The sequence below is a fragment of the Dreissena polymorpha genome, chromosome 2 (assembly GCF_020536995.1).
Source record: "Dreissena polymorpha isolate Duluth1 chromosome 2, UMN_Dpol_1.0, whole genome shotgun sequence".
Lineage (NCBI taxonomy): Eukaryota > Metazoa > Mollusca > Bivalvia > Myida > Dreissenidae > Dreissena > Dreissena polymorpha.
In genome coordinates this window covers 101003675-101031298 of record NC_068356.1, presented here as the reverse complement: position 1 = coordinate 101031298, position 27624 = coordinate 101003675, and the positions used below count along the sequence as shown (strand labels likewise).

The following is a 27624-nucleotide window of genomic DNA, read 5'->3' as shown; positions in this document are numbered from 1 at the left end:
CAGCGATTTTGTTTTCCCAATTGGAAAAAGAACCGGTACCAGCGCAATTTGGAAAAATATGCGCATAAAACCCTGAAATCGGAAAAATTCGCGTCGTGAAGTCTTCATATTGGAAAATTGGTGTATTTGATATTTTTCTCCCAAAACATTTTTAATTGATAACTCCATGTTTTCAAGTTGACAATGTTATATTTACGTGAGTGCTAGCCATAGAGCTGCATAGGGAAACTAACTAAATGTTGAATTTTATTTATTTAAAAACAAATGTGTATTTTTTAACCTTCAATTGGAATTTTGTTTTTAATAGCAATAGGGAAATAAGTATTTTTTTTAATTAGGAACGTGCCATTTTCCGGTACTTTATAAAGAACTTAACTCGTTATTTTATATATTTTCCTTCTTTAAAAAAGTTTCATTATTAAAAAAAGCACAAGTAAAAATGGTGACACCAACTGTAAACGGTTTAGTACAACATAATTTTACATGGGCAATACGTACTATCATGCTCCTTATTTCCATCAGATGCCAGTTGTTATCTCAAAAACCTGATGTACAATTACTCTCATTGATTAGAAATCGCACTTTCAGTCATTATCTAAACTCAGAGTCAGCTTATATATCACACTATATATATATAACAATGAACTTAGTTTTGAGAGCTATTTGCACTGCATAGATAGTGAAACACATGGGATAGCATTTAGTAGATCCCGATTTGCTTCAAATCTATATAAATAGAAAGAGGAAGAATTTTAATTATATTAATTACAATGTTAAAAATTGTATTATTATTGCATAAAACGCATATAATGTTGGTAATATACATGAATGACAGTTAATACATTTTTGCCTATGCAATTTAATTAATAGCATATGCTTAGGATATATTGCCACAATAGAGATCAATTGAAACACCAGATTGATATAAGCGGTAAAAATCATCGACATTAACTTAAACAGCTTATTTGTGAAAAAGTTCTGAGCTGAGTCTGCTGTCAAACCACAGAATTTCACAAAAAGTTTCATCGCATTGTTAATTCATGCCATTAAGTGATTTTGAGAGGGACGTTTCGGCTATTATTGGCTAATATTGAATATTAAATATGTACAGTGTAAAACAGTAGGGTTTTCATTAAACAGCTAATCTGCTAATGATGTTAATGGCTGCCATGCACACTGTTGACCAATCATAATCGTAAAATATAAATTTACTTCTGTTTTGTGAAACTGCGTACTATCTGGTCTCTGGGATACATTTTCATGCTCACATCTAGCGACACTCTCGAATATGCTTGGACAGTTACCAGGGCTGCACCTACAACCCATGCGTTGCAATTAAAGTAAAATTAAGACGATTATTGTAAATCAAACTAGTTGTATTATTTCAAACATATGTCATTTTAAATCGAGGCAGCGATATAGCCAGCACAGACGCCAGGCATATCTACAACGCGCTTGGTGTGTGTTTGTTAACTTAAATCTTATTATTTTCTTCATCATTATTTATGGGAGAAAACATGAGTTAATGGTGACAATCTAGTGTTTAAAATGATATATTGAAATTTTCATTAAAGCAATATATTGGAAGAAATAGAGTGACCGTTTAATAAAAGATTAAAAGAAGAGATATTCCAGAGTTAATATTTGTGTAGATAAAGTTGCATAGTATGAATGGGATCTTTTCTCCTTTTGTAATTGCGCGCTCAGAACTACCAGTCAAATTTTACCTGACAGATTTTTATGCCCCCCGAAGGAGGGCATATAGTGATCGCACTGTCTGTCTGTCTGTCCGTCTGTCTTTCCGTCACACTTTTGCATTACGGTTTTGAAATATGCTCATAACTTCTATGTCGCTTCAGATGTAACCTTCATATTTGGTATACATTTGTATATGGACAAGGTCTTTCCATACGCACAACAATTTTGAACCCTTTGACCTTGACCTTGAACTTAGGGTGTGCGTTAAGGTTTCGAAATCTGCGTTTATGTTTCGAAAAAAGTGTTTTTTGGGGCATATAACTTCTGATGGAGACAGCTCTTGTTTCCTTCTCTATAAAGTGCACATGAAAGACCCTTTCCCAATTAAGGAAAAATTACAAAATTCTCAATTGCTGTCCAGAAAATTCCTTAAAGAAAGGAAAGCTGCATAAATTTCTTTCCAAAAGCACATAATCTGCAAGTAAGAAAATAAAATGAGCACTGAAACTGAATATTTTAGATATTGCTGGTAAAATAATATTTTAGACAGTTTTTTTCAATTTATTAGCAAGCAATTCAGAAGGACCATATTCCCAATGTGCAGATTTCACGTCCCAAATATTCCTAAGGTATGTTTTTATGTGATTTTTAATCCAATTATCATGGTACTGTACTTTAAAAAAGTGGGCAAAAAAACGCTTCCATTTCGATTAATTCTTTTATACCCCAAACCATGTCATGTTATCCTACTAAGATAAACTTTGTTAGGTTTGAAGGGGAAGTCCTTGACCCATGTGTAGAGCTTTGTTTATACCTGACGCCCATGTGTTGTATTGTGTTGGTTACAACACCAGGATGACATCAAGGTGGACATGGACATACAGATGATGGAGACTGACCTCAGTAGCTTCTTCAGCTCTGTCAATGATGACCAGCGCAGTCCGCCTGCACCAGGTGAACTATCTGTTATATTATATCTCTCTCTGCAGTCCGCCTGCACCAGGTGAACTATCTGTTATATTATATCTCTCTCTGCAGTCCGCCTGCACCAGGTGAACTATCCTCAACCATTTCCTGCTTAGAAGCAAAGTGAAAATGGCTACATGCAACCAGCATTAACCCTTTGCATGCTGGGAAATTTGTCGTCTGCTAAAATGTTGTCTGCTAAATTTCTAAAATTAGCATTTTCTTCGATTTTTTTCAAAGAATACTATCAGAATAGCAAACAGTTTGGATCCTGATGAGACGCCACGTTCTGTGGCGTCTCATCTGGATCCAAACTGTTTGCACAGGCCTTCAAAATTCGGTTCCCGCACTGAAAGAGTTAAACCAGAACAGCCTGCAATTAACTCGCAGGCTGTTCAGGTTTTATGCTGTTTGCTGCTCATCAGTATGTTAAAGTATGTAGTGAAGTCTTTAAGTCTGGTAAGGAAAATTCTTTAATTTAATTTTCTAAGGAACAACAAACACATCAACATGGAAGTGGTAAAGGGTCCAGCGTTGGTATTGCAGAAACCTCTCAAGTTTGTAACTTAGATGAACAAATAGTCACTGATGTCTAAAGAACCAATACAATTGTACATTTCTCTTTCCAGACAATAATACACTATAGTGAATACAATGTAATAAGCAGAGATTTGATAAATACTAGTTAAAAAGCACTAGGTGAATCAAATGAAAGGCTTGGTGACTACCTTACTTGAAAGTTAAACTTTAATATTATTCTCACTTGATATTAATCTTTATTATTTTACTACAACATTATTATAATATCTTAAACAGCGGTAACATAAAGGTATTTAGCTCAAATTTTCATTTAAATTTAATATAAAAGTATGTAGTCCTTTTCTGTCATAAGTACGTTGGAATGTTAAATATTTCAGCATCTGTAAAATCTACGAGATCTGAGAAAGAGCCCGTTGTCCACAGCAGCGTCAAACAACAAGACACCCAGGCCCCCCAAGAACCCAAAGGTCCCTCTAGACACATGCAATACACCTCGCACTTACCACTGCCCCAGGATGAGCTCTCAAGCCACGAATGCAACCAGAGGCTCGTCGTCCTGTTCGGTGTCGGTAAAGCGCGCGACGCCGCACGACACATTGTGAAGAAAGTCAGCCGAGAGATTCTGCGACTCTTCAGCCGTAAGAATTGCATCGATGTGAGCAGTGGAGATTTGGGTAAGAACAAGAAAAAGAGAGACAAATACGAGCCTAGTTCGGTCTCGTTAGCGGCAAATCTGGAGGTGCTTTTTTCCAAGTTCCACAAATTGTCTTACTACGATCAGCACATGGTGATGTGGCAGTGCACTAATGCTGTGTCGGAGCAGATTGCCAGCTTCACAGGCGGGAATTGTACATACCTTCCCCAGGTGGAGTACATATCGTACCTGTTCGACCTGATGGAACACTATGTGGATGTGAACAACCTCTTGGAGTCCTCTGTGCAGGTCAGTAAGTCGAGTTATTGTGGTAGGATGGAGATTTTACTTTAACAGTTTTATATCTAGGATGAACAATCTAGTATTTTAAGATGTTGTCCTCACTAACTACTATGGTTATTGTGCTTTTTGTAGGTTTTCTCTGAGAAAGACACATTACCAAACATAGATATGACTTTAGTCTGGAAACCTGTGAAAAGCAGTGGAAACCAACATAAATAGAAAGAAAACTGATATAAAACCTTTATTAACTTGTAAAGTAACATATTTTTTAAAGCAGTACCTGACCCTATTTTAAGTAATGAAAACTGTTGAACAGATAATTAAGTGTAGTGATGAAAAATTACTCTTTTTAGCTCAGCTGATTGCTCAGGTTGGCTTTTGTGACCGGTCTTTGTCCGTCGTCTATCTGTCCGTCCGTTCACATTTGTTCGTAAACACTCTAGAGCCTCATTTCTTGTCCGATCTTCATGAGACTTGGTCAGAAGCTTTGTTCCAATGAAATCTCGATCAAGTTCGAAACTGGGTCGTGCCGAGTCAAAAACAAGGTCACTAGGTCAAAAAAAAGAAAAACCTTGTAAACACTGTAGAAGTCACATTTCATGCCCAATCTTCATGTAACTTTGTGAAAATGTTTGTCTTAATGATATCTTGGTTGAGTTCAAAAGTGGTTCCGGTCTGTTGAAAAACATGGCCGCCAGTGGGCGGGCAGTTTTCCTTATTTGGCTAATGAGAAACCTTGTAAACACTCTAGAGGCCACATTTCTTGTCCGATCTTCATGAAACTTGGTCAGAAGCATTGTCCCAATGATATCCTGGTCGAGTTCGAAACTGGGTCATGCCGGGTCAAAAACTAGGTCACTAGTTAAAAAAAGAAAAACCTTGTAGAAGTTACATTTCATGTCCAATCTTCATGTAACTTTGTCAAAATGGTTGTCTTAATGATATCTTGGTTGAGTTCAAAAGTGGTTCCAGTCTGTTGAAAAACATGGTCGCCAGACAGTTGGCGGCAGTTTTCCTTATTTGGCTATAGAGAAACCTTGTAAGCACTCTAGAGGGCACATTTCTTGTCCAATCTTCATGAAACTTGGTCAGAAGATTTGTCCCAATGATACCTTGTTAACACACTAGAGGCCATAGTTTTGGTCCAATAATGATGATACTTGACCAGGATGTTTTTCTTGATTAAATCTATGCAAAGTTTGACATTGGGTCATGTGGGGTCAAAGTCTTGGTCAAGAGGTCCAAAACCTATAAAAACAATGTAAACACATGTAAAATTAGCATTACTTGCAAATGTTTGCATGCAAAAAACCCATGCAAATAGACAGTATTCAATCATAATTAATCATATGCTCACACTGCAAAAGTAAACAGAAGAGAACCAATTTTATATGCTCTAGAGTACTGAATTTTCAACTAAGCAATGAGCAAGGCCTTGTAAAAATAGGTGAGCGATCTAGGGCCATATTGGCCCTCTTGTTTTATGTTTTATTATTTGCAGGTTTCCTTATATAAGATAAGATTGTAGAATTATAGTGTCTCAGGTTTTGTGTGAGTTTCAGATAGTTTCAGATAGTTAAAAAAATCTAAAGGTTTTTACCAAAAACGAAGAGTTTTACCACTAATCTGTTTGTCCCATGACAGCTGCTAGCAGACCTGTGTATAGTAGAAAGCCAGTTATCCCAGGGAGGGTCGAGCATATCCGGTATCTACACCACCTCCCTGTGCCTCTGTATAGTGGCCATCTTCCGCAAGTATCACTCCTTCCTGCTGGTGTCAGAGGACCTCACCTTCAAGGCATTTGAGGGGTAAGTGAGGCTTTATTGATTGTTGTAGACTCAGGCACTACTTAAAATGACCACTGGGTAAGTATACTGCAATTTACTCCTGGTAGGGAAAATAAGCTTAAAGACACCCGGCCATATCCCAGGGTAATTTTTACTATATTTACTGTACCCCGGGTACTTTGTTGCATACTTAAGAGTACTCGGGTAGTTAAAAGTAATACCTGAACAGACAATGACCAAACAAGTGTAAATGAGCACATTACAGTATCTTTACAAAGTCTGCAAACGTAGATTATTTAGCTATTTTTTACTTAAAAAGAGCTTAAGTACATTTTAGTAATGACCAATTTTTGTAGTTAACAAGATTGAGGTTGATGATCAGAATTTTTCTGAAATAACAAATAATACTGGTAAATGCCCCGAAAGGACTTGCATAAAATAAGTATAAATTAAATTAAGTCATGGAAGCAGTAAGAATTATGTATTTAATCATCTTTGATAATTTTACTGTAATAACCCCCTATTATATCTTATGCCACAGTCATAGAATGTTAGCACACTCCGCTACAGTACATGCTCCAGGCCTTAAAACTTCTCAGTTGAAAACCATATTCTTAGCGCTTAAAAACTGGGCTAAATGCATGCGCGTTAGGTTTCTTCCCAAATTAACCTGTGATTAAACATGATTTTTGTTTAGAAGAGACTTCCTTTAAATGCAAAAAGCCATAATGGCTGAAAGTGTCATCTCTGATTTGCTTTTTTAATGCATAGGATAATCTGAGACTATATTTTACGAAAATGCATTTACGCCTGTCCCAGAGCGCTGCTCGTGTTGATATAAGGTTTTGGCCAACCAGTATCTAAAGTATCCAAAGAAACAGGTAAGCCTCAACAGGTTAATCTATGCTTGTCTGTATTGCAGGTTGATAGGGGTGGTGAAGCACGTGTGTAACCCAGCTGACTGCACGTCGGATGAACGGTGTATCCTAGCCTACCTGTATGACGTGTACACCTCGTGCAGCTATCTAAAGGTATGTGGTCTAATCTTCCCAAATGAATATTCATTGTCTTGATCCCAGTAATTTCTGTAATAATTCCTTGTATTCCTGTTTTTATCCCAGTAATTCCTGTAATGATCCCAGTATTTCCGTTCTTGATCCCAGTATTACCTGTTATAATCCCTGTAATTCCTGTAATTATCCCAGTATTTCCGTTCTTAATCCCAGTATTTCCTGTAATGATCCCAGTATTTCCTGTAACGATTCCAGTCTCTCCTGTAATGATCCCAGTATTTCCTGTTATGATCCCAGTATTTCATGTAATGATCCCAGTATTTCCTGTAACGATCCCAGTATTTCCTGTAATGATTTCAGTATTTGTATAATTTCTGTTTTGATTTCAATAGATCAAGTTTTGATCATTGTTGTTCTAGTTTTGATCCTTGTAGTTCCGGATGTGATCACAGTGTTTCCTGTTTTCAGAACAAGTTTCAGGAGATGTTCAGCAATGCGTACTCAAAGATCCGCGTGACTCTGTATGCTGAGATAAAGCCGTCTGCTTCCAATCAGCTGTGGGACCTGAAAGTTATGAGGGACTTCCTGGGAAACGCCAGGTTATTAAGCTGTTCTTTTGTAATCTTTCTCTTTTGTCATACCAGTTTTCTGAACCTTTAATAAACATGTGGTTTTAATAGATCAAAAGGTTAAAAATGAAAGCTGAGCCTTAGTTGAGACTTTGAAATAAACCCAAAATTTAATTTTTGAATAAAGGTGATTTCAAGTTAAACAATTAAATTGAAGATTGAGTTTTTAGTTGCATTCAGAATGAACAGAATCTGGTCCAGAAAATCATTTAGAAGAACAATTTATTTTAGCTAACAGTGTTTTAAATTTAGCTTTCCTTCGTTATCTTGATGTTGGCAGGAAGTGGGATTGTGACTATGGCTACATTGCAAACACATTTTTAATGCTTAAGCACCTTTATGGATGTACGTGTCAATAATGTGAAATAAAAAAAATGAATATGTTTGTCTGTTATTTTTAACACATTTTAAACAAGTCTTATCGCTTGATGGTATAAATTGTATTAATGCACATATAACAAATCATAGATTCTATGAAAAATCAAGTGTTTCCATACTTGCTTAGTTTGAAAAACTTTGATAACAGTCCACAAGTGTGAAACAGGAAAAGTGTTAAAACTTCGAGGTGAAAAATCTAATTTGTGCGAAAATACAGGTAGTGACTGAAAATTCTATTCAACTCATCTGATAATTTTGGTTAAAAATGTAAAAATCAACAACAGAATTTAATATGTGAGAATAAGAGTGACATGAAGGAATTAATTTTAACTTTTTCTTAACAGATATTTGATTTAACTAATGGACAGCTGAAGTGTTGTTCAACTGTGTAGAACAACAGATTCAAATCAACAACGCTTTGAGACATGTATTTGACACTGTTTAGGAGCACACCCATTGGACATGTATTTGACATTATTTTGGAGCACACCCATTGGACATGTATTTGACATTATTTAGGAGCATACCCATTGGACATGTATTTGACGTTATTTAGGAGCATACCCATTGGACATGTATTTGACATTATTTAGGAGCACACCCATTGGACATGTATTTGACATTATTTAGGAGCACACCCATTTGACATGTATTTGACATTATTTAGGAGCATACCCATTGGACATGTATATGACATTATTTAGGAGCACACCCATTTGGACATGTATTTGACATTATTTAGGAGCATACCCATTGGACATGTATTTGACATTTTTTAGGAGCATACCCATTGAGCAGTACTTAATGGACCAGCTGACCAAGAACGCAGGCAGTCGCTACAGCTTTGTTGTCAACACAATGCTCTTCATCTGTGATGTCAACCTACCATCGGAAAGGTGGGTGGGGTAAAATACTACAAATTCAAGCTTTGCCTTTGTATTCCAAGAAGAGCAATACACAAATACCGAAGATTCATTTAATTTTGTTAGTAAAATCAGGCACATTTATTGGGTCTTAGTATGCCCATATAATACATCTGATGTAAACATTTGTAGATCATTTGATTTAGTGGCCTAGTGTACCCATGAAAATCAATGAAAGCTGGTGTCAGACGAATAACATTGGTTTCACAGTTGTTAATCTCCTATCTGGCAACTCAATTGGAATAAATCACATAAAATCAAACATTTCAAAATTGTACAAGATAATAAATAGTTTGTTAATCAAATCATAGCGATATTTGTATGAAATAGTTTTACAACTAAAAGATTATTTCAAAGTTTCACGATTGGAAACAAATTGCAGCAGATTTTTGTATATGATTGACATTTGTGATAGAGACTACATTCGTCTTGGTGTGTGGTCTGTTAGTTGTTATTGCATCCTCAATTTTACAGTATTATTTTTATGCTTTTGTATTGATTTTAAGTGATATCATGGGCATCTTACAGTTTATAGGTGTCTATCGCAACCGTTGTTTATTTTTGGTGTTTCCACTTCATATACACTTATATTTGTTAATGCAACATCAACATACTAAAACAATAGCCCGGAAAGAGAAAAATAATGCATTTGAATATCAACCGTACTTTCGTTTGACAACTAATCATGCATGTACGATATGAACCTAAATTTAGTTTTAGTGCAGATTCGTTCATGCGACACAAAGACACAATTTTGTTTTACGGATCATTTCAGCTTAGAGAACTGGGTGACTGAGTCACGTAAGAATATTGGATATAAAATATATTTTTATAAACAACTGGTAGCAAGATGAGTTGCAGATAATTGGTCAGTTACCACATTTTAATTAACTCTTTTGACCTGTTTATTCTTTTCAGCACAATTCAACAGTGAAAAATGCCCATAATATCACTTTAAGCTTGAGATTTTCCTTATAACTTGAGTTTGCCCTTTTTTTCAAACCGTTTTAGCTGCATAGTAATTTTATGCCATCTCTGTAGTTCACTATTTTTAGACCAAATATGTATTTATTTTATCAACACTTCAAATAATTATCCTTTTAACATAGTGAACATCAAACTCCATACTTTATTCCACATGTTATATCATGGGTAGCATAAAACTCTCGCTTTATTTTCCACATTTTTTGTTAAGAAGGTGTCTAAAAGATGCCGTCTGTATCAGTGTGTTCCCTGTGTACTAGTGAAAAATAAAGAAACAGTTATTTTTATGCCCCCTTTCGAAGAAAAGGGGGTATATATTTTTCGCATTGTCCGTCAGTCTGTCTGTCTGTCACACTTTTCGTGTCCGCTATCTAGACAATATCAAGGTCAAGTTCGAATATGGGTCATGCAGGGTCAAAAACTAGGTCACGGGGTCGAAAAAATAAATCCAAGGGAAGTAATAAGCTTTAAATGGACATAATTATCTGACTTGCCAAATTATATATTTTTGTTAAATAAATCAAAGCGGCGCAGTAGGCGGCATTGTGTTTCTGACAAACACATCGTGGTGAAAGGTCAAGGTCAATCTTCAAGGTCTAAGGTCAAAAATACAAATCCAAGGGAAGTAATTAGCTTTAAATGGAGATAATTATTCAATATTGAACATAGCAACTTGATATTTGGCATGCATGTGTATCTCATGGAGCTGCACATTTTGAGTGGTGAATCTAGTCACGGTAGTGACTTTTAATTATTTGCTACTAAAAACAGAGATTTGTTAGAGACAATTATTTTCAACGTAAGTAATTTATATAATTATAAATCTCAGATTATATATATTTCCTTACCAAGAACTTAAGTTCTTTTCACAGTTACTGTACAGATTTTTTATTTTGATTATTTATAACGGAAATGATTGATTTGTCAAAGTTTTTTTTTAAATGATATAATTATCATTTCTTTCCTGTACTAATTTGTGAATGGTAGGGTTCATTACATACCTGTGGACTTATGTCCATAGATTCGTGATGAACTCTGGCTATGATCTCTTTGATAAACCACAGGCCTTGGTTGTCAGTGATGTCTGACTTGGTCATTTTTGACTGTCTACAGACCCCCCAATCCAAAATCCAAGGGAAGTAATAAGCTTTATAGGGAGATGATTTCTATACCTGCCAAATGATAAATAGAAATTTCATTTCAAAGCGGCGCAGTAGGGGGCATTGTGTTTCTGACGAACACATCTCTTGTTTATGCCATATATTTCACTTTAATTCAAATTGGTCATTCATACTTGTTCTCTTTGATATACGTTAAATAATGCCGTTTCTTCCAGATTGAACGAGATCAGCGTGTTGTGTGCAGAACTGACAGCAAAGTGCAATTCCCTGAGTGCTGAATGGCTAGGAGTCCTCTGTGCTCTTTGCTGCTCATCCAATCACAACTGTGGTTACATTGATGTCCTCACTCAGATTGATGTATTTGTTAGGCTTATTATGATTAGATGATTTATTTTCTTTCTGTCTATTCACAACTGTGGTAACATTGATGTCCTCACTCAGATTGATGTATTTGTTAGGTTTGTTCTGATTAGATGATTTATTTTCTTCCTGTCCAATCACAACTGTGGTAACATTGATGTCCTCACTCAGATTGATGTAAGTATCTGTTTGGCTTGTTCTGATTAGATAATTTATTTTCCTCTTGTCCAATCACAACTGTGGTTAAATTGATGTCCTCACACAGCTTGACATACTTGTTCAATATGTTCTGATTCTACAGTAAATGATTTCTCTTCCTTTGTTCAATCATAACTGTGTCCACAAAAATGTAATCTCCCGACAGCTGTATCATCTTTTTTGTTTGTTTGCTTATGTCTGTCTGTCGGTCGGTCTGTTTGTCTGTCGGTCCGTATATAGTGTCTCCTCAAGTTGTTTTCATCCGATCTTCACCAAATTTGGTCAGATGTTGTATCTAGATGATGTCTAGGTCAAGTTCGAATATGGGTCATGCCAGATCAAAAACCAGGTCACTGGGTCACTTAGTGCGTTTTAAACATTGAGCATGGTGTCCGCTCTCTAATTCAAGTAGTTTTCATCCGAGCTTCACCAAACTTGGTCAGAAGTTGTATCTAGATGATGTCTAGGCCAAGTTCGAACATGGGTTATGTCAGGTCAAAAATCAGGTCACGGGGTCACTTAGTGCGTTTTAAACATTCAGCATGGTGTCCGCTGTTTTTTGTGAAGACAACATGCAAAATATTCTGTGTTAATGCAGCATATGGGGGTATTCGTCACGTCTGTGACACAGCTCTAGTTTATTATGACATGATATTTAAAAAAAAATACAAGGTTTTTCTTTCGTTCTACATTTGAGTGGAAACATAAGTTCTTCAGTAATTTCTTTGCTTTAATAAATTATATGAATTCATTTTCACCTCATTAACAAGAGTATTGTCAGGAAAAAATTGCTCAAATTATTTGACTTATTTAGGTGAGTGACCTGTCAATCCATGACAACCTTGCGGTGTTCACGTCCATACTGATAGCCCGCCACTGTTTCTCTCTGCAAGACCTGCTATACTATGTGGCGCTACCTTCACTGGTCAATCCTGCATTTGGTAAGTAGGTTTAAACCTCCTTATTTGAGCTCTAATGCGTGGAAAACCCATGGAATTTTGAAAAAAAACTCGTTAGTCGGTTTCCTGGGTAGAACCAGTACTGGATGTCTATGGGGGAGATAAAAATAATGTTTTAACAGTTCAGATCTAACCAATTAACATCAAGTTGCTAGGCGGACAACATATTCATTTCGCCACGGCAACCAAAGGAAGTACCATGGGATCGGTGGATGAACAGCTTTTTACAAGGGTCAAGACCTTTAAAGGAGGGAAACCACATACTTGATTTAAGAGCATTACAAATGATGGGGTTCAATATATTGTTTGTGTTTGCTTCTTTGTTTAACAGGTCAGAGAAATCTATTTTAGCATACCAGTAGCCAAAATAGCCCATGGCTACTGAAATCTCTAAGTGGCTACTAGTGTCTCTAAAATTGACTACTAAAATTGTATGTAAATTATTTTAAATATAGCAGATTGCTCACATACTTAATAACATGCATTTTGGTTACTGAAACAGATTTCTTATCATCAACCCAGAAAATGGATAAAAATGATCACTTTGTCAAACAAACAATTTCTTAAATCAAATGATAAAAATTGGAGCAAGTAGTTTACACAGCAATTGCAAAGTGAGCCCAGAAACAAACTATAATTCTAAAATCAAATGATTAAAACAGGTGAGATAGACCCAGAAGCTGAGCCGGGTGCCAGACTGACCTGCCATCTGCTGCTGAGACTTTTCAAGGTCAACAAGACCGTGACCTGGCAGTATCCTAGCAACCCGCGGAGGGGCACGCACGTCAAGGCCTCGTGTGACAGACACCTGCTGGCAGCCAGGCACAACAACATTGACGTGGGGGCGGTCCTAGCTGTGCTGAAGGCCATGCTGGTGCTGTGTACGTAGATTTGAGCCTTAGTATGTGAAAGACTAGGCTTGATGTGTGTAATGTGTTGTCCTCGAAAAGCCTGGACAGTCCACACAGGCTTATCATGGTCAAAACTTTTCCCCATGCATTGGATTGTTGTTAAGAAAAGACCTCCTTGAAGCAAATTGTTTCATTAAAGCGGAAAGTGTTGTCCCTCATGAGCGTGTGTGGGCTGCACAGGCTAATCTGATATGACATTTTACACACATGCATTAAGCCCAGCTTTCTCAGAAGTGGAATTAATTTAACAATTATTTAAATAAATGTAATTATCTTGATAGTAAAGTATACTTTCAAACCAATATAATTTGTCTTACACTTCTCTTTATGTTGTTTTTTCCTAGGTTCTCTCAACTATGAAATCAAATGTTCTATGAATGTTTTAGTCCAAAGACTTAGATCAGACATTATAATAAATCAAACAAAATGCAAGATTTTATTTAATTACATGTCAATGAAAATCATAAATCTAAAGTTATAAGGTTTATAATTTGAGTGAATTTCAGAATGAGAAATGTTACATAAACATGTTTGTATATTCAAAACGTTGTTTTGCTTATGTGTCATCATTTAATATTGAATACATCATTTCATCTAAATGATAACCATAACAAATCTCGTTAGCTGACTCATGTCGTGACGAGCTGAAGACAATGTCGTCAGGGCGACGTGACAGCAAGGGAGGGGAGGAGTTCATGAGTTGGCTCACCAACATGGACGACGATACAGCTATGGACATGATGCTAGGGTAGGCAGCAAACATACAAAAATTAATATACCAAAGGTCACAATCGATATTAAACTTTCATCAATAAACTCTCACTATTTAAATTTTGCAAAAACATTTTTGGAAGTTCAGAAATCAACATACGAACCTTGCTCTGGGGAAATCTGGTTAAATGCATCTCCAGATAAGCCTGTGCAGCCTGCAGGGATGACAATGTCAAGTTTTGGGAATTTGTATGCCCTCGAATCAAATGATCGGGGGTATATTGTTTTTGGCCTGTCTGTCATTGTCTGTGTGTGTACCAAAACTTTAACCTTAGTCATAGGTTTTGCAATATTGATATTTGCATGCATGTGTATCTCATGGAGCTGCACATTTTTAGTGGTGAAAGGTGAAGGTCATCCTTCAAGGTCAAAGGTCATTTTTTTCTGAAATAGCAGCACAGTAGGGGGCATTGTGTTTCACAAACACAGCTCTTGTTTGTTCAAAGGAAGTATCTTCAAAATGTTAATGTAGTCTATGCAGAAAGTGTCATCTCTTATTAGCATATGCGAACTGCACATTCATTAAATGCCAGTTTGACCACAGCGAGGCTTGCATGTTGATTAAAAAAATCAAGGGAGGGGAGGCATTTGTGATCTGGCTCTACAACATGGGTGATAATACGACCATGGATATGATGCTTGGGTTGGCAGCAACCATTGCTCTGGGAGACCCAGGCTTAAATGCGTATGGGCAAAGTGTCGTCCCAGATAAGCCTGTGCAGTCCACGCTGGCCATTCACGGACTACACTTTTCACCTAGACTTAATTTTTGCTAAGAAGATATTTCCTGTTAACGAGAAGTTCCATGAAACTGTAAAGTGTCTTCCCTGATTAGCCAATGCAGTCTGATCAGGCTTAACTGGGATGACACTTGATGCAGAAGCATATGAAACACCATTTTTCTCATAGCATGGTTTATATGTTGATTTAAAAAAAACTAGAAGGGAAAGGTCAAACTCACTATTAAATTTAAAAAAAATACACGCCCTTTATTTCATTTTTGTAAAAAATATGGGATGTAACTACAGAAGCATTATGCGATGGTTCTTTTAAAATTTTGTACCAAAGTTGGTTATGACTAGTTGAGAATTCCTGTTTAATTTTGGAATATGGTGTAAAATGTTTATACCAACAATATAAGGAAGAACAATAACAATAAGTTAACTTCTGTTATTTGTGTATTGCATTCCGCTTGCCAATTAATACAATTTGGTAGGTTTGTTTGTCATGAGTTATAGATGATACCCAATGATTTGTTGGTCCTTGAGGTGAAACCTAAATAAAAGTAGAAGTCCATCTGATAACATTCCTGAAAACATCTCTGATGTGTTTTAGCTGATAACATTCATGAGATAAAATAAACCCAATGACTCTAAATAATTAAATAAACAAACTTAGTTGCCAATCTTGGCAATGATGGTACCCTTTTGTAGATTTTTTATTGAGGCTTTTTCCATGTCCTTTTATTTTTCCTACAGCTTAATGATTTTATAGAAAAAAAATATCAGGATGTCATGTAAACTTGTGCTTGACATGCCTACAAGCTTTTACACTGCTACATCATGTACATAGCGGACTACTTTTCATGTACATAGCGGACTACTTTTCATGTACATAGCGGACTACTTTTCATGTACATAGCGGACTACTTTTCATGTACATAGCGGACTACTTTTCATGTACATAGCAGACTACTTTTCATGTACATAGCGGACTACTTTTCATGTACATAGCGGACTACTTTTCATGTTCATAGCGGACTACTTTTCATGTACATAGCGGACTACTTTTCATGTACATAGCAGACTACTTTTTTCGTCTTCCACTTCTGCAGTGTTTTACCATTCTTCAAGTAGACTATGACACTAACATAGTATTTTATCAGACAGACAGACAGACTTTTTTATTCAAGACTTGCACATAGTACATCGTCTAAACACATATATTTACAACTAATATGTGAGCATGATAAGACATCCATATTTCTGTATTTTGTGAAAAAAAAAAACATAACAAAAAATCAACCGTTGTGAAAAAGGTGTTAAGTTAGCATAAATATTCATACCATTTCTATAGTGGACTTGAGCAAATATCGAATATGTTTTTGAATTTTAAAAACATATGTATGCATATGAGATTAACAATTACCACATGAAAATCGATAGTATAACAACGATCTTATAAACATGAGCTCTATATTTTTAGATCAGATTTGGCTTTTTCCAAAAATTGGAGAACCTGTTTATGTCAACTTCGGAAAAACAAGATCATCAAAAAATGCAATATTTGATATGCATTAATGGAAAAAGGGGGGAAATAATAGGATCTGGGCAAGCCTCGCGCTACCATGGTTCTAAGCCTCACTTGATAAACTTGATCTTTATCCAAAACTCACATAGTATTCTCTATCTCTATTGACAGACCATCAGGAGGCATGGAGAACGCTGGTCTGTCTGAGTTCTCCAAGCACGCCCTATGTGAGCTGTGCAGTCAGGACTGGGTCAGTGAGAAGTTCCTTAGAGACCCAGAGGGCCTCTTCAACTCGGAGATGCTCCTCGACCACAAACTCAGCCCTGAACAAGTAAATGGAGACAGGGAAGGGTAATTAAAATACTGACTCTGGAAAGCAGGGAGGTGTAAAACCACAGATGTGCATGGGAACAAATCTAGGACAAAATTGGGATTCAACTCTGAAAAAATGGGGCTCCCCATAAAGTGAATTTTAAAAACAAAATTGAAGAAATGAGACAGTTAAACAAATTGATTTGAGCTGTCTGTGATATAAATATATATATCTTATGTGTTATAAAAACATACAATGTCTAACTATTAGTAAAGTGGTCTAGATTGACAAATACAAAATCTTCTTTAAAAACAGACTGTATCAATCAAACTGAAGCCATCAAAAAAATTTTTGCCAATACACCAGCTTGTGCGAATGATCAACATGCATTGGAAAGAGTAAAAGAAAAATATTTGAAAATTTTATCAGAAGATGTCCTTTGTGCAAACACATTTGTTTGTGCACTTGATTTTTTTTACTAAGTTAGAAAAAACGTTTATCATACATAATAAAAGGTATTTAGCCAAACTAAAAAATTCTTGGGGCCTTAAAAAGGGGCAGGGTGACCCTTTGAAAAATTATATGATGATTAAGATTGTACGTGGTAAGGGACTTGATTGTGCTGTTTTTCCTCACATACTTATGTCCAATCATCCATTATATATTATATGAGGAATGTTCTTTATTTAAAATAAATTGATGTTATTATCAAGCAATACTGTATTCAACTTTAAAAAATCTTCAAAATCAAATAGAAATTCGTTGGTTGTTTATGAATGTCAATGGACATTGAAAAAGGGCCAAAAAAGGATGGGACATAGTTTTAAAAGGGTGATGCATAAAAATAGAAGTGGGCCTTATATTTTTAAAGGGTGGGGCATAAAAATGGAAGTTATATTACAAAAGGATGATGCAAAAATTGAAAGGGGCACCATTGCTTTGAGATGTAGCTTAACCCCGAGTATTAATCAACTTTCCCACTCAGAAACAAAGTCAAAATGGCTATATGCAAATAACATAAAACCAGAGCAGCTTGCCATGATCATCATCATCTTACAGTTGGAAATTGAGGCTTTAAAACTTGACTCTAGTAAGAAAGCTCTTAAATTTAATTTTATTTTCTACAAACACTACAAACAAGTCAACATTGTGATCTGTGTGGTAAAGGGTCAACAATCATGTGTCTCCTCATCACCCACAAACAAATCTGCACAAGATTATCGGGGGCGACACTTTCCGCTCGTAAGGAGTTTTTATTTAAAGGAGATATATTCTAAACAAAATTCTGTTGGCAGAATGTGTAGTCCCTGATTAGCCTGTGTGGACTGTACATGCTAATCTGGGAAACACTTTTCGCACGTGATTTAAGCCCAGTTATCCCAGAACACGTCTGAATTAACTATCAAGTGCTCTCTCATCAGACGCAGACGATGATCTGCTACCCGGTGCATAGAAATAGCTATATGCAACTAAATTAAAACCAGAACAGCCTGCGAGTAACTCGCAGTCTATTCAGGTTGTATGCTGTTTATTGCCCGTTTATTGCCCATCATCATCTAATGATTGGAAATGTGGGCTTTAGAAAGGTCTTAAATTTAATTAGATTTTCTAAGAGACTTCAGACAGGTCAAAATGGGTATTTTATTGGTAAAGGGTTCAAAATCAAGTGTTCTGTTATCAGACGCAGCAGCATGTGTTCGAATGTGTTTTCCCAGATAAGTCTATGCAATCTTATCAGGGAAAACACTTTTCGCTTTTATGGATTGTTATGCCCCCGAAGGAGGGTATATAGTGATCGCACTGTCCGTCTGTCTGTCTTTCCGTCATGTTGCGTTTAGGTTTCGAAAAATGCTTTTTACTTCTACGTCGCTTCAGATGTAACCTTCATATTGGGTATGCATGTGTAAGGCCTATCCATATGCACACAAAGTTTGACCCTTTGACCTTGAACTTAGGGTCCGCGTTTAGGTTTTGAAAAATGCTCATAACTTTAATGTCGCTTCAGATGTAACCTTCACATTTGGTATGCATGTGTATATGGACAAGGCCTTTCCATAGGCAGACAAATTTTGACCCCTTTGACCTTGATCTTGAACCTAGGGTCCGCGTTTAGGTTTCGAAATCTGCGTTTAGGTTTCGAAACATGCTCATAACTTCTATCAAAGCATTTTTTGGGGGCATATGTCATCCCATGGAGACAGCTTTTGTTTTAGTTTAAAGAAGATCACTTTAAAAGGAAAATTCAGTGTATGTGAAAAGCGTTGTGTGGACTGTACATGCTTATCTGGCACAACACTTAATGCACATGCATTAAGCCCAGTTTTCCCAGAACACTGGGCAGTTGACAATCAAGTGTTTTCTACCACATATTTTAAAGGGTATGCCTCATGCCTTTCATCTTTGTATATATCCCTAATATTAATTAACAATCAAGACTCAAGTGTTCAAATCTTCTTTTTTCAGACAATGTAAATCCCTAATATCAATTAACAATCAAGTGTTCTCTCCTTAGACGCAGAAGCTGGTACGTATGATCTTCTACCCGGCGCACAATGTAAGTAAGATTAAACCCTAATATTAATTAACAATCACATGTTCTCTTTTCAGACAAGCAAAATCCCTAATATTAATTAACAATCAAGTGTTCTCTCCTCAGACAAGGCATATCCCTAATACAGTGGAACCCCTCTAAACTGGACACCCCCTGGACCGAAAGGAAATCTCGGTTTAGAGAGGATTCCGGTTAAGAAGGAAAATTGACTATTTTACTTTAAAAATGTCAATTACATAGCCTAATGTGGAAAACACACACTTTCAGCAAATGTTAATAGTTTATTTATATATAACATTCATTCATATTGCATCACATAAGAACAACGCATGTCTTGATTCGAAAGCAATATCAGTCACAATATGGATCAAACAGTGCACCCTGAAAAACAAACAATGTCTTATGCATGTTTAAGGTGAATTTAGTTCCTTTTCACACTGAAAAACATGTCAAGAATGACATCTTATTTCAAACATCTACCACGCATGATAGTCTTCTCCACCTTGTTGATCATTTCCTGAACACGTACATATACATTTCAGTGTTCTTTTCACTTGTGAAGTTTTCAAGCTTCATAAGGAGCTGAAGAGCTACTTTATAGGTCATGTCACTATCAGGGGATGGGAGAGATTCCTCTTCAGATTCAGCGTGGTCGGTCTCGAGTGTAGTGATGGTGTTTGTCTTGTAACTTTTCATGCATTCTATACATAGATGGTGACTTCACTACGTTATTGTCACCTCTATACTAAGATCCATCACATTCCCCAAGTTTGGGGATTTATGCTTCCACCAAAGTAATTCTGCGTAGGAATGAAAATGTTAATAATGACAGAAAATCGTTTTTTATCATATATTTAAAATGGAATGTTGTTTAAAGAAATGTAATTGTTTTATGTTTAAATGTGAATTTGAATCTCTATTAAGACTGATAGCAATTATCAGTAGCATGATCTATCTGACCTACTTTCGCTTTCACTTTTCACTCGTAAAAGAAGTGCTACCCACAATTCCTTTCGCTTTAGTACACAGGTCAGTAAGACTGGTGTGTGTACACATTGGCTTTTCATGAGATCATCTTCCCAATGTTCTCGGTCGGAATTAGGATGTTGATTTCATCAGTCTTCCAACTGCAATACCAGCTCATGTACCAAGACCGCCAAAGGCACGACGTCATTATCATCATGATCACCATGATTCCCTCTTCCATCGTAACCATCATTGCCATCACCCTGATTTGAAACCTTATAACCAACTCCCACAAAGCACTTCACAAATGCATCTGGCTTTACTGTTTTCCTACCCCATATTTCTCTGACAGTATCTTGAGTGTTTTATTTTGTCTTCTGCAGATAATTCCATGCGCCTTCGCTTAGAAGGAGGTTTGGACATTTTTAGTTGTGGTTATCTTAATTGCCAATTTGAAAATCTAAATAAATATCTAAATGCAACTGCTTCAAGAACTCTGCAAATCACCATTTTATATGACACGAAATTAGCAATTGTAATAAACAATTAAAAATTAAATAGCATTAAGCTTATTAAAATTTAGCACTGCTTCCTACATAAAAAACAAAACACACTAAAGAACCCTATGTTTGTTATCAGTAATTATAATCAGTATTATCACTTCTATTGATCGTTATGTACGTTAAAGGCTAAGTGTCTTAAAATTGTTTTGTGATTTTTATAGGTTGCAAAACTTTCGACCACCTTTATTAATTTCAAGCGTCTTTTATCCGCTATTAACAATCTTTTGACTCTAGGTCTGAGGTGCAATAAACCAGTTCTGACAGGAGAGGTACAATTACATACAGAATGACCCAATTTTTATCCAAAGAATGACTGGTGTTCGGAATTGAGAGAATACATGTCTTGAGGAGATATTTTACTCATGGTTTTATAGGGGAAAAAATGGGACTGGAAAATTTTTCCGGTTTAGAGAGGATTTCGGTATAGAGAGGATCCGGTTTATAAGGTTTTCTGTGTATTAATTAACAATCAAGTGTTCTCCCTCAGACAAAGTTAATCTCTAATATAAATTAACAATCACATGTTCTCTTCTCAGACAACGTAAATCCCTAATATTAATTAACAATCAAGTGTTCTTTCCTCAGACAAGCTAATTCCCTAATATTAATTAACAATCAATTGTTCTTTTCTCAGACAATGTAAATCCCTAATATCAATTAACAATCAAGTGTTCTTTCCTCAGACAAGGTTAATCCCTAATATTAATTAACAATCAAATGTTCTTTCCTCAGACAAGGTTAATACCTAATCAATTAACAATCAAGTGTTCTCTCCTTAGACGCAGCAGCTAGTATGTATGATCTGCTACCCGGCGCACGATGTCAGTAAGCTGGAGGAGGAGGAGGCTGACCACAAGGAGAAGATAGAGCGCATCCTGCAGACCCTGGACCCCTGGACCATCAGGATCTCACTCCTAGAACTCAACCTCATGCTCAAATAGGCCAAGAATAATGCTGTAAGTTTGATGGTGATATATAACAGGACAAGAATAATGCAGTAAGTTTGATGGAGATCTGTAACAGGCTAAAACTAACGCGGTAAGTATGATTTAGATAGATTGATATCTTTTGAGTTAAAGACTGCAAGTTACTTGCAGGCTTTTCTGGTTTTATGCTGGTTGCATAAAGCTATTTCCACTTTGCTACTGAGTTGGAACGGTTTTATAATGTTGTAAATGTTCCCGTTTTCAGGAGACTAGCGCGATCCTGGACTGTATCTCGCTGGGCACAGTGCAGCTGTTCCACCAGCAGACTAAGCAGCACAGCCGCACCACCAACAACTCGCAGGCTGCCGCCCTTCTGGACACACTCTCTGTGGCCTCACCCAAGTAGGGGTTTAAATCTATTGATTTTAAGCCTATTTATTTTAGCTCGATTTCATCAAAAGCCTAAGGCTTATTGAGACGCTTAGTTCTACCCATTTTCTGGGTAGAACCAATAGTTGGTGTCTATGGGGGAGATCTCAAGAAATCTCCCACAGTGGGGATCGAGCCTGTGACCTCCCGATTCTAGTCTAACACCATATCAAATATGCCACAGTGACATTTGGCATGGATTGCATGATTTTTGTTTAAAGAATAATTGACCTAAGTTGTTTGTTTCAGTTATTTGTATTTGTGATTCTGTGTTGTTAAGAATAGTACCTATGATGATTTGTTTACATATAATTTTTTGTTTAAGCCTTGTATTATATTCGCTATGATTATTTTGCATATATGTAAGTAATCAATTAATTCTGGGCTAACTGTTCAAAGTGTCATTTAACTGATTTAAACCCCCAAGGCCATTTTGACTTAGTTACCATTCAAAATAGTAATTCTTCTAGTTTAGGCCGTTTTAAAGAGTTTTGTGGACAAAACATTGTACAGAAATTTATGTAGTCAAATTTGCTTATTTGTAGCTATTTGCTAATTTGGTGAATGACAGATTAAAACATCCCTCACCTAGGAAATATTTGAAAAATCAGTCACTTTGAAGGTAATCTAAGTAACTGTAAGATTTACCTTGTAGCTATATATCACCTATGGTCTGAAAATCTAATTAGCATGAATATGCTGTTTCATCATGTCTGAATAGACACGTGCAAGTTTTTTTAAGGACCGAGAATGATGAGTCAGACAACAGTGTGTGGCTGGTTCCCCCTCTGATAGCCAAGCTGCAGAGCGGTGTGCAGGGAAGCGTCCTACAGAAGGCTGTACACCTGCTGGAGAGCAGCAACACCTTCCTGAAAAGCAAGCAGGACTTGGAGCGCAACCAGTAAATGTGGGGCAGATAAATGAGCCTCTCTCTGGGAAAACGGGTCTTTACGCATATGTGTAGTCTGCACAGGCTAATCATGGATGACACTTTTGCCTTAACTTGATTTTTTGCCATGAAGAGACTTTTTTAAATAAATAAAAAAAACATTGTGCCCTGTTTTGATGTACATTTTCAGCAAGTCCCTGTTGAGTCCCCAGCTGTTCCATTCACTGATCCTGACATGCTTAAAGGGTCGAGGCATTAAGCCCTGTTTTCGTACATTTTCAGCAAGTCCCTGTTCAGTCGTCTGTCATTCCAGTCTCTCATCCTTACATGTCTAAAGTGTTGATCCATTAAGCCCCATTTTGGTACATTTTCAGCAAGTCCCTGTTCAGTCGTCTGCCATTCCAGTCTCTCATCCTTACATGTCTAAAGTGCTGATCCATTAAGCCCCATTTTGGTACATTTTCAGCAAGTCCCTGTTCAGCCATCAGCCGTTTCAGTCACTGATACTGACATGCCTGAAGGGTCAGGATGACCAGCGCGAGGGGCTCCTCTCCTCCATCCTCACACAGATGGACAAGTTCATCGCATCCTTCGCCTCACAGCTGGTGCGTTTGTTTTTATGCCCCCGGTAGCGTAGCATATAGCATTTGAATTGTCTGTCTGTCTGTCCATCCGTCCGAAACTTCAACCTTTGCCATTACTTTTGCAATATAATTTTAAGATAGCAACTTGATATTTGGCATGCATGTGTATCTCATGGAGCTGCACATTTTGAGTGGTGAAATGTCAAGGTCAAGGTCATCCTTCAAGGTCAAAAGTAAAAAAATATGGAATGAGTGATGTATTGGACGTCATCATTGATGACGTTCATTCGAACGAATGATAAAGGGGGCTAAGTTTCGTTAAGTTGGTGCATATAGCCGCGATTTGAGTTTCTTGAAAACTGGCCGAACACGTTTGCTGAAATTTGACATGTATATGGACCAGAATGCGATCTACCTGTTGGCGTAGGGGTTATACCTGGCAAAAATCAAGTTTTCGAGTATTTTGTGTTTAAACTTTTTTTGTGGGAACGGGCACGCGCTCAAATAAACATTGTGACGTCACTTCACAAACAGCGTTAGACATCCGCCATCTTGTAACGCGACAAAGAAACTCAGTGTCATTAATTCAATAAACACAGAAAAATATGATTGTGTTTAATAATCATTAATACAAATGTCTATATTTTGTGCAGCGGATGTTTATTCAGACAGATACGGCAGAATTATGTAAGTATCTTTGTGTACTTTACAGTAGATTTGATAGTGGTAAACAACTGCGTACCGGTAAAGTTCAATCTAGCCGATTTTACTACGCAAGAAATTTAAGTATCTCACTGGCAAAATGAGCTTGACACATAAACAACAACCGGATCCGATTTACATCCACAAAATATTGTGGGAATCCGATGCAATGCAAATTACTCATGTTTGATAACGTTTGATGAATTCGTTATATCAATATGCATTAACATTCAAGGGGAATAATTTTTAATTGAAATGTGCGATTCACTGACAGTGTTATATTGGGATAATAAGTCGTTTAGCCGTTATCATGATAAGTATATTGTTTGTTGTGTTTCATTTTCATAAAAAACATACTTTTACTGTTTTTTCCTTAAAGTAAAACAGTTCAGTAGTCATTATATCTTGAATTTTAAATATTGAAATAGATGTCGGATATTTCATATTTTCGGACGTTGCTACGTAAGCTAGTTGTCAACATAATTATTAATATACTGATTTACCTTTTACGCATACAGTTGTGCAACTGTTGTCTACGTAATGATACGCTGTTTAATGTCTATAATGTCTTCCTGCCCCTGATGATAATAAGTATTTATCTCAACAAACCCCAGCAATGTCAATGGTCTGTCAACATAAGAAAAATATTAGCTAAAGAAACTTCAGTGTACAATTTATATAGCAGTGTCCGACAAATCCATTGCCCGTAGCTGGGGGGCTACAGAATTTTTTCATCGGGCTACTGAAATGTTTCAGCTGACGCCCGCCGGGCTACTATAAATCTATAAGAGCGGTAGCCCGTTTTATTGACAGACATACGTAGAATAAACACGCTGACCATGTGTTTCTACACCGTGTCTTGTTTATAATCCGATAACAAAGTGCAATCAATTATCTTATCAATCAGCGATCACTTGCGGTAATGTCGTAAACAGTAAGAGTGCATTTTAATCATTCAATCAGAATCAACATTTGTCGTCTGCTAATAATATAATGAGAGCCGGTTGGATAGTTGGCGCACATGATGCAACATCATTTCGCAGTTTGGAATTCTTTGTTAACCGCAACAATGAGTAAGTGCGACTACGTTTTTGATGTCGTTAAATATCCAAGGATGCCGAACATTAAATAAATCAAAACAATAGCGGATTCTTCAAAACGGTAACGAAACCGAAAATGAATATTAATAACAACGCGGTTAACACCTGCTAATTAGTTTGCATTGTCAATTAATAATTGGATTGATCGACTGTTAATCAATAATCCCATATATGCCCAATTTAATTTTTTTTAAACCAAATTATGGGAGGGTAATATAGACGATGAGAGTCATAAACACAAACGTTTGAAATTTTCTAAAGTGTCAATTGAATTTCGGCATATGATTCTATTTAAAGATATGATGAAATAAGCTCCCAATCAGGACCGTTCAATTGCAACTTGCGTAAATCACCTGCGACGGTTTGCACACGTTGTGTACAGCTATTTTAGGTTACAAAATTCTACATTTAATAAATGAATTTCTTTGTCCAGACAGGGACCTATACAAACGTATAGGCCCCTGGTCCAGATAAAAAGCGCGCACAAATTGGCATGGGTGTATTTATTTGTAAATAAAAATTTCGTAGCGGGTACATCATTGAGATCATTTAGTTTCCATTAAAAGTTTCGTTGTGAATTTCAACTAAAGTACCGGGGTATCTCGCGAATTATTTGGCATTGACATTTCCTCTTAATAAAATATAATGTAAACACGCTGTATCGTTACCGTTACACTGTATCAGTTCCTTCATTATTGAAACAATTATTGTATTGTATACTGACTGCACACTAGTGTCGTAACATACGGATGCAATACGTAAATTCGGACAGAACTTAAAGTCGGACACAAGTAAATAAATGATTTAATACTCTTGATTTCTTGAAACTCGGTATTTGTTGTTAAAAAGAGCAATTGCATTGATTAACACCATACGAGTCAGTCGTATTGATCATCTAAACGCTTTATTTACGTTTCCAACTTAACGTGCTGTCCGAATTTAAGTACACATACATGTGCACATACATGTAATATCTATAACATGCAATAAGAAATTTGTCGGACACTGATATAGTATTGACATACCTGTATGATGAAGCCAACCCCGTATCAAAAGTCAACCAGAGTCGTAACATATTTATGTCATGCTATAAATCAAAGAATACTCATTTTCTTGGATACATTTCTACATATATTGGTGAATGAATATAAATTACTGCACCGAGGAATATTTTAAGGTTCAAATGTTTCAAATGCATCTTACAATAGATGAAAATAACTCTCATCAGTCTGAAATTCACAATTTTGACGCCATTGTCGCTTTGTCCAAGACTAGTTTTAATTTGGATACTTTCGAACGACCTTGACAATTTTTGCTGAAATTGTAAACATTACTTTCGTTTTCTGAAATCTATTATTTGTGATTAACAACAAGTCTGGTGGATTATAAAAATGATTTCAGTGTGAATCGGGTAGTTTTAAATATTTACTTTGAGTTTGTATTTACACTACAATTTGTTCACAAAACAAGCCAGAATATTCTAAAATACCGGGAAATGTCATTCTGAATTTGAAAACACTTGAGCACATGGTATGTTACTAAAAGTAGAAATACCATCATATGACCGTGAAATCTCGGGAGATTCGCATTTCAAGAAAGTCTGTCACATCGCTGTTTTTCTCGATATGTAAGAGCAGAATAGATAAATTTTAAATGTTTAAGATAGTATTTTGTGAAAGAATGTATCAGTTAAATGTAAAAATGTCAATCTTTCCAATCAAGTGATTGATATGGGCCAATAACTGCATTTAAAAGCTGTTTTGGACCGGTCTTTTTTAACTGTCGACTTTTCGGCATTTTCTGGTTGACTTTCCTAATGGGGTTGGTCCATAACTATAAAGTCGCGCCAGTCAAAAATCATAAAAAGCGACATTTAAAGTTATGGTAGCCAGAATGAGAAAAATATGTACAACTGAGCAATCAATCATGACAGACTGATGTCTCAGGTTAGTGCAGTGATTTTTCCACCAGATTCTCACCAAGGTGATCCCGGTTGATTTCACCACAATTGAATATATGTCAGTACACAAATAAATTATACAGCAGGTAATGACAATCGATAAATGTCTTAGTTTTAATTTAATTGTTTGCACAAATTTGGACACTCTTTGTGTCTGAGATATGTTGGGTTAAATGACCTTTACAACAAAACATACATCTCTGAATCTGCGATACA

The 27624-nt window shown here is 36.3% G+C and overlaps 1 protein-coding gene across 1 annotated transcript; it reads left to right on the top strand.

Annotated features, from left to right (window-relative positions):
• The first annotated feature begins 439 nt into the window (after positions 1–439).
• Positions 440–23074, top strand: LOC127869943 (mediator of RNA polymerase II transcription subunit 12-like protein). Its single transcript, XM_052412602.1, has 15 exons — positions 440–454; positions 2553–2652; positions 3582–4147; positions 5786–5949; positions 6851–6959; positions 7410–7540; positions 8728–8844; positions 11192–11333; positions 12349–12475; positions 13156–13374; positions 14029–14152; positions 16597–16756; positions 21598–21774; positions 22010–22146; positions 22916–23074. The coding sequence occupies exons 1-13, from the start codon at positions 440–442 to the stop codon at positions 21757–21759; spliced, it is 2136 nt and encodes a 711-aa protein (XP_052268562.1). The 3' UTR covers positions 21760–21774; positions 22010–22146; positions 22916–23074.
• Positions 23075–27624: the final 4550 nt, after the last annotated feature.

Coding starts and splice junctions, on each gene's coding strand:
- LOC127869943 (XM_052412602.1), top strand. Junction 14,153..16,596: donor GCTATGGACATGATGCTAGG/GTAGGCAGCAAA, acceptor CTCTATTGACAG/ACCATCAGGAGGCATGGAGA. Junction 16,757..21,597: donor ACAAACTCAGCCCTGAACAA/GTAAATGGAGAC, acceptor TTCTCTCCTTAG/ACGCAGCAGCTAGTATGTAT.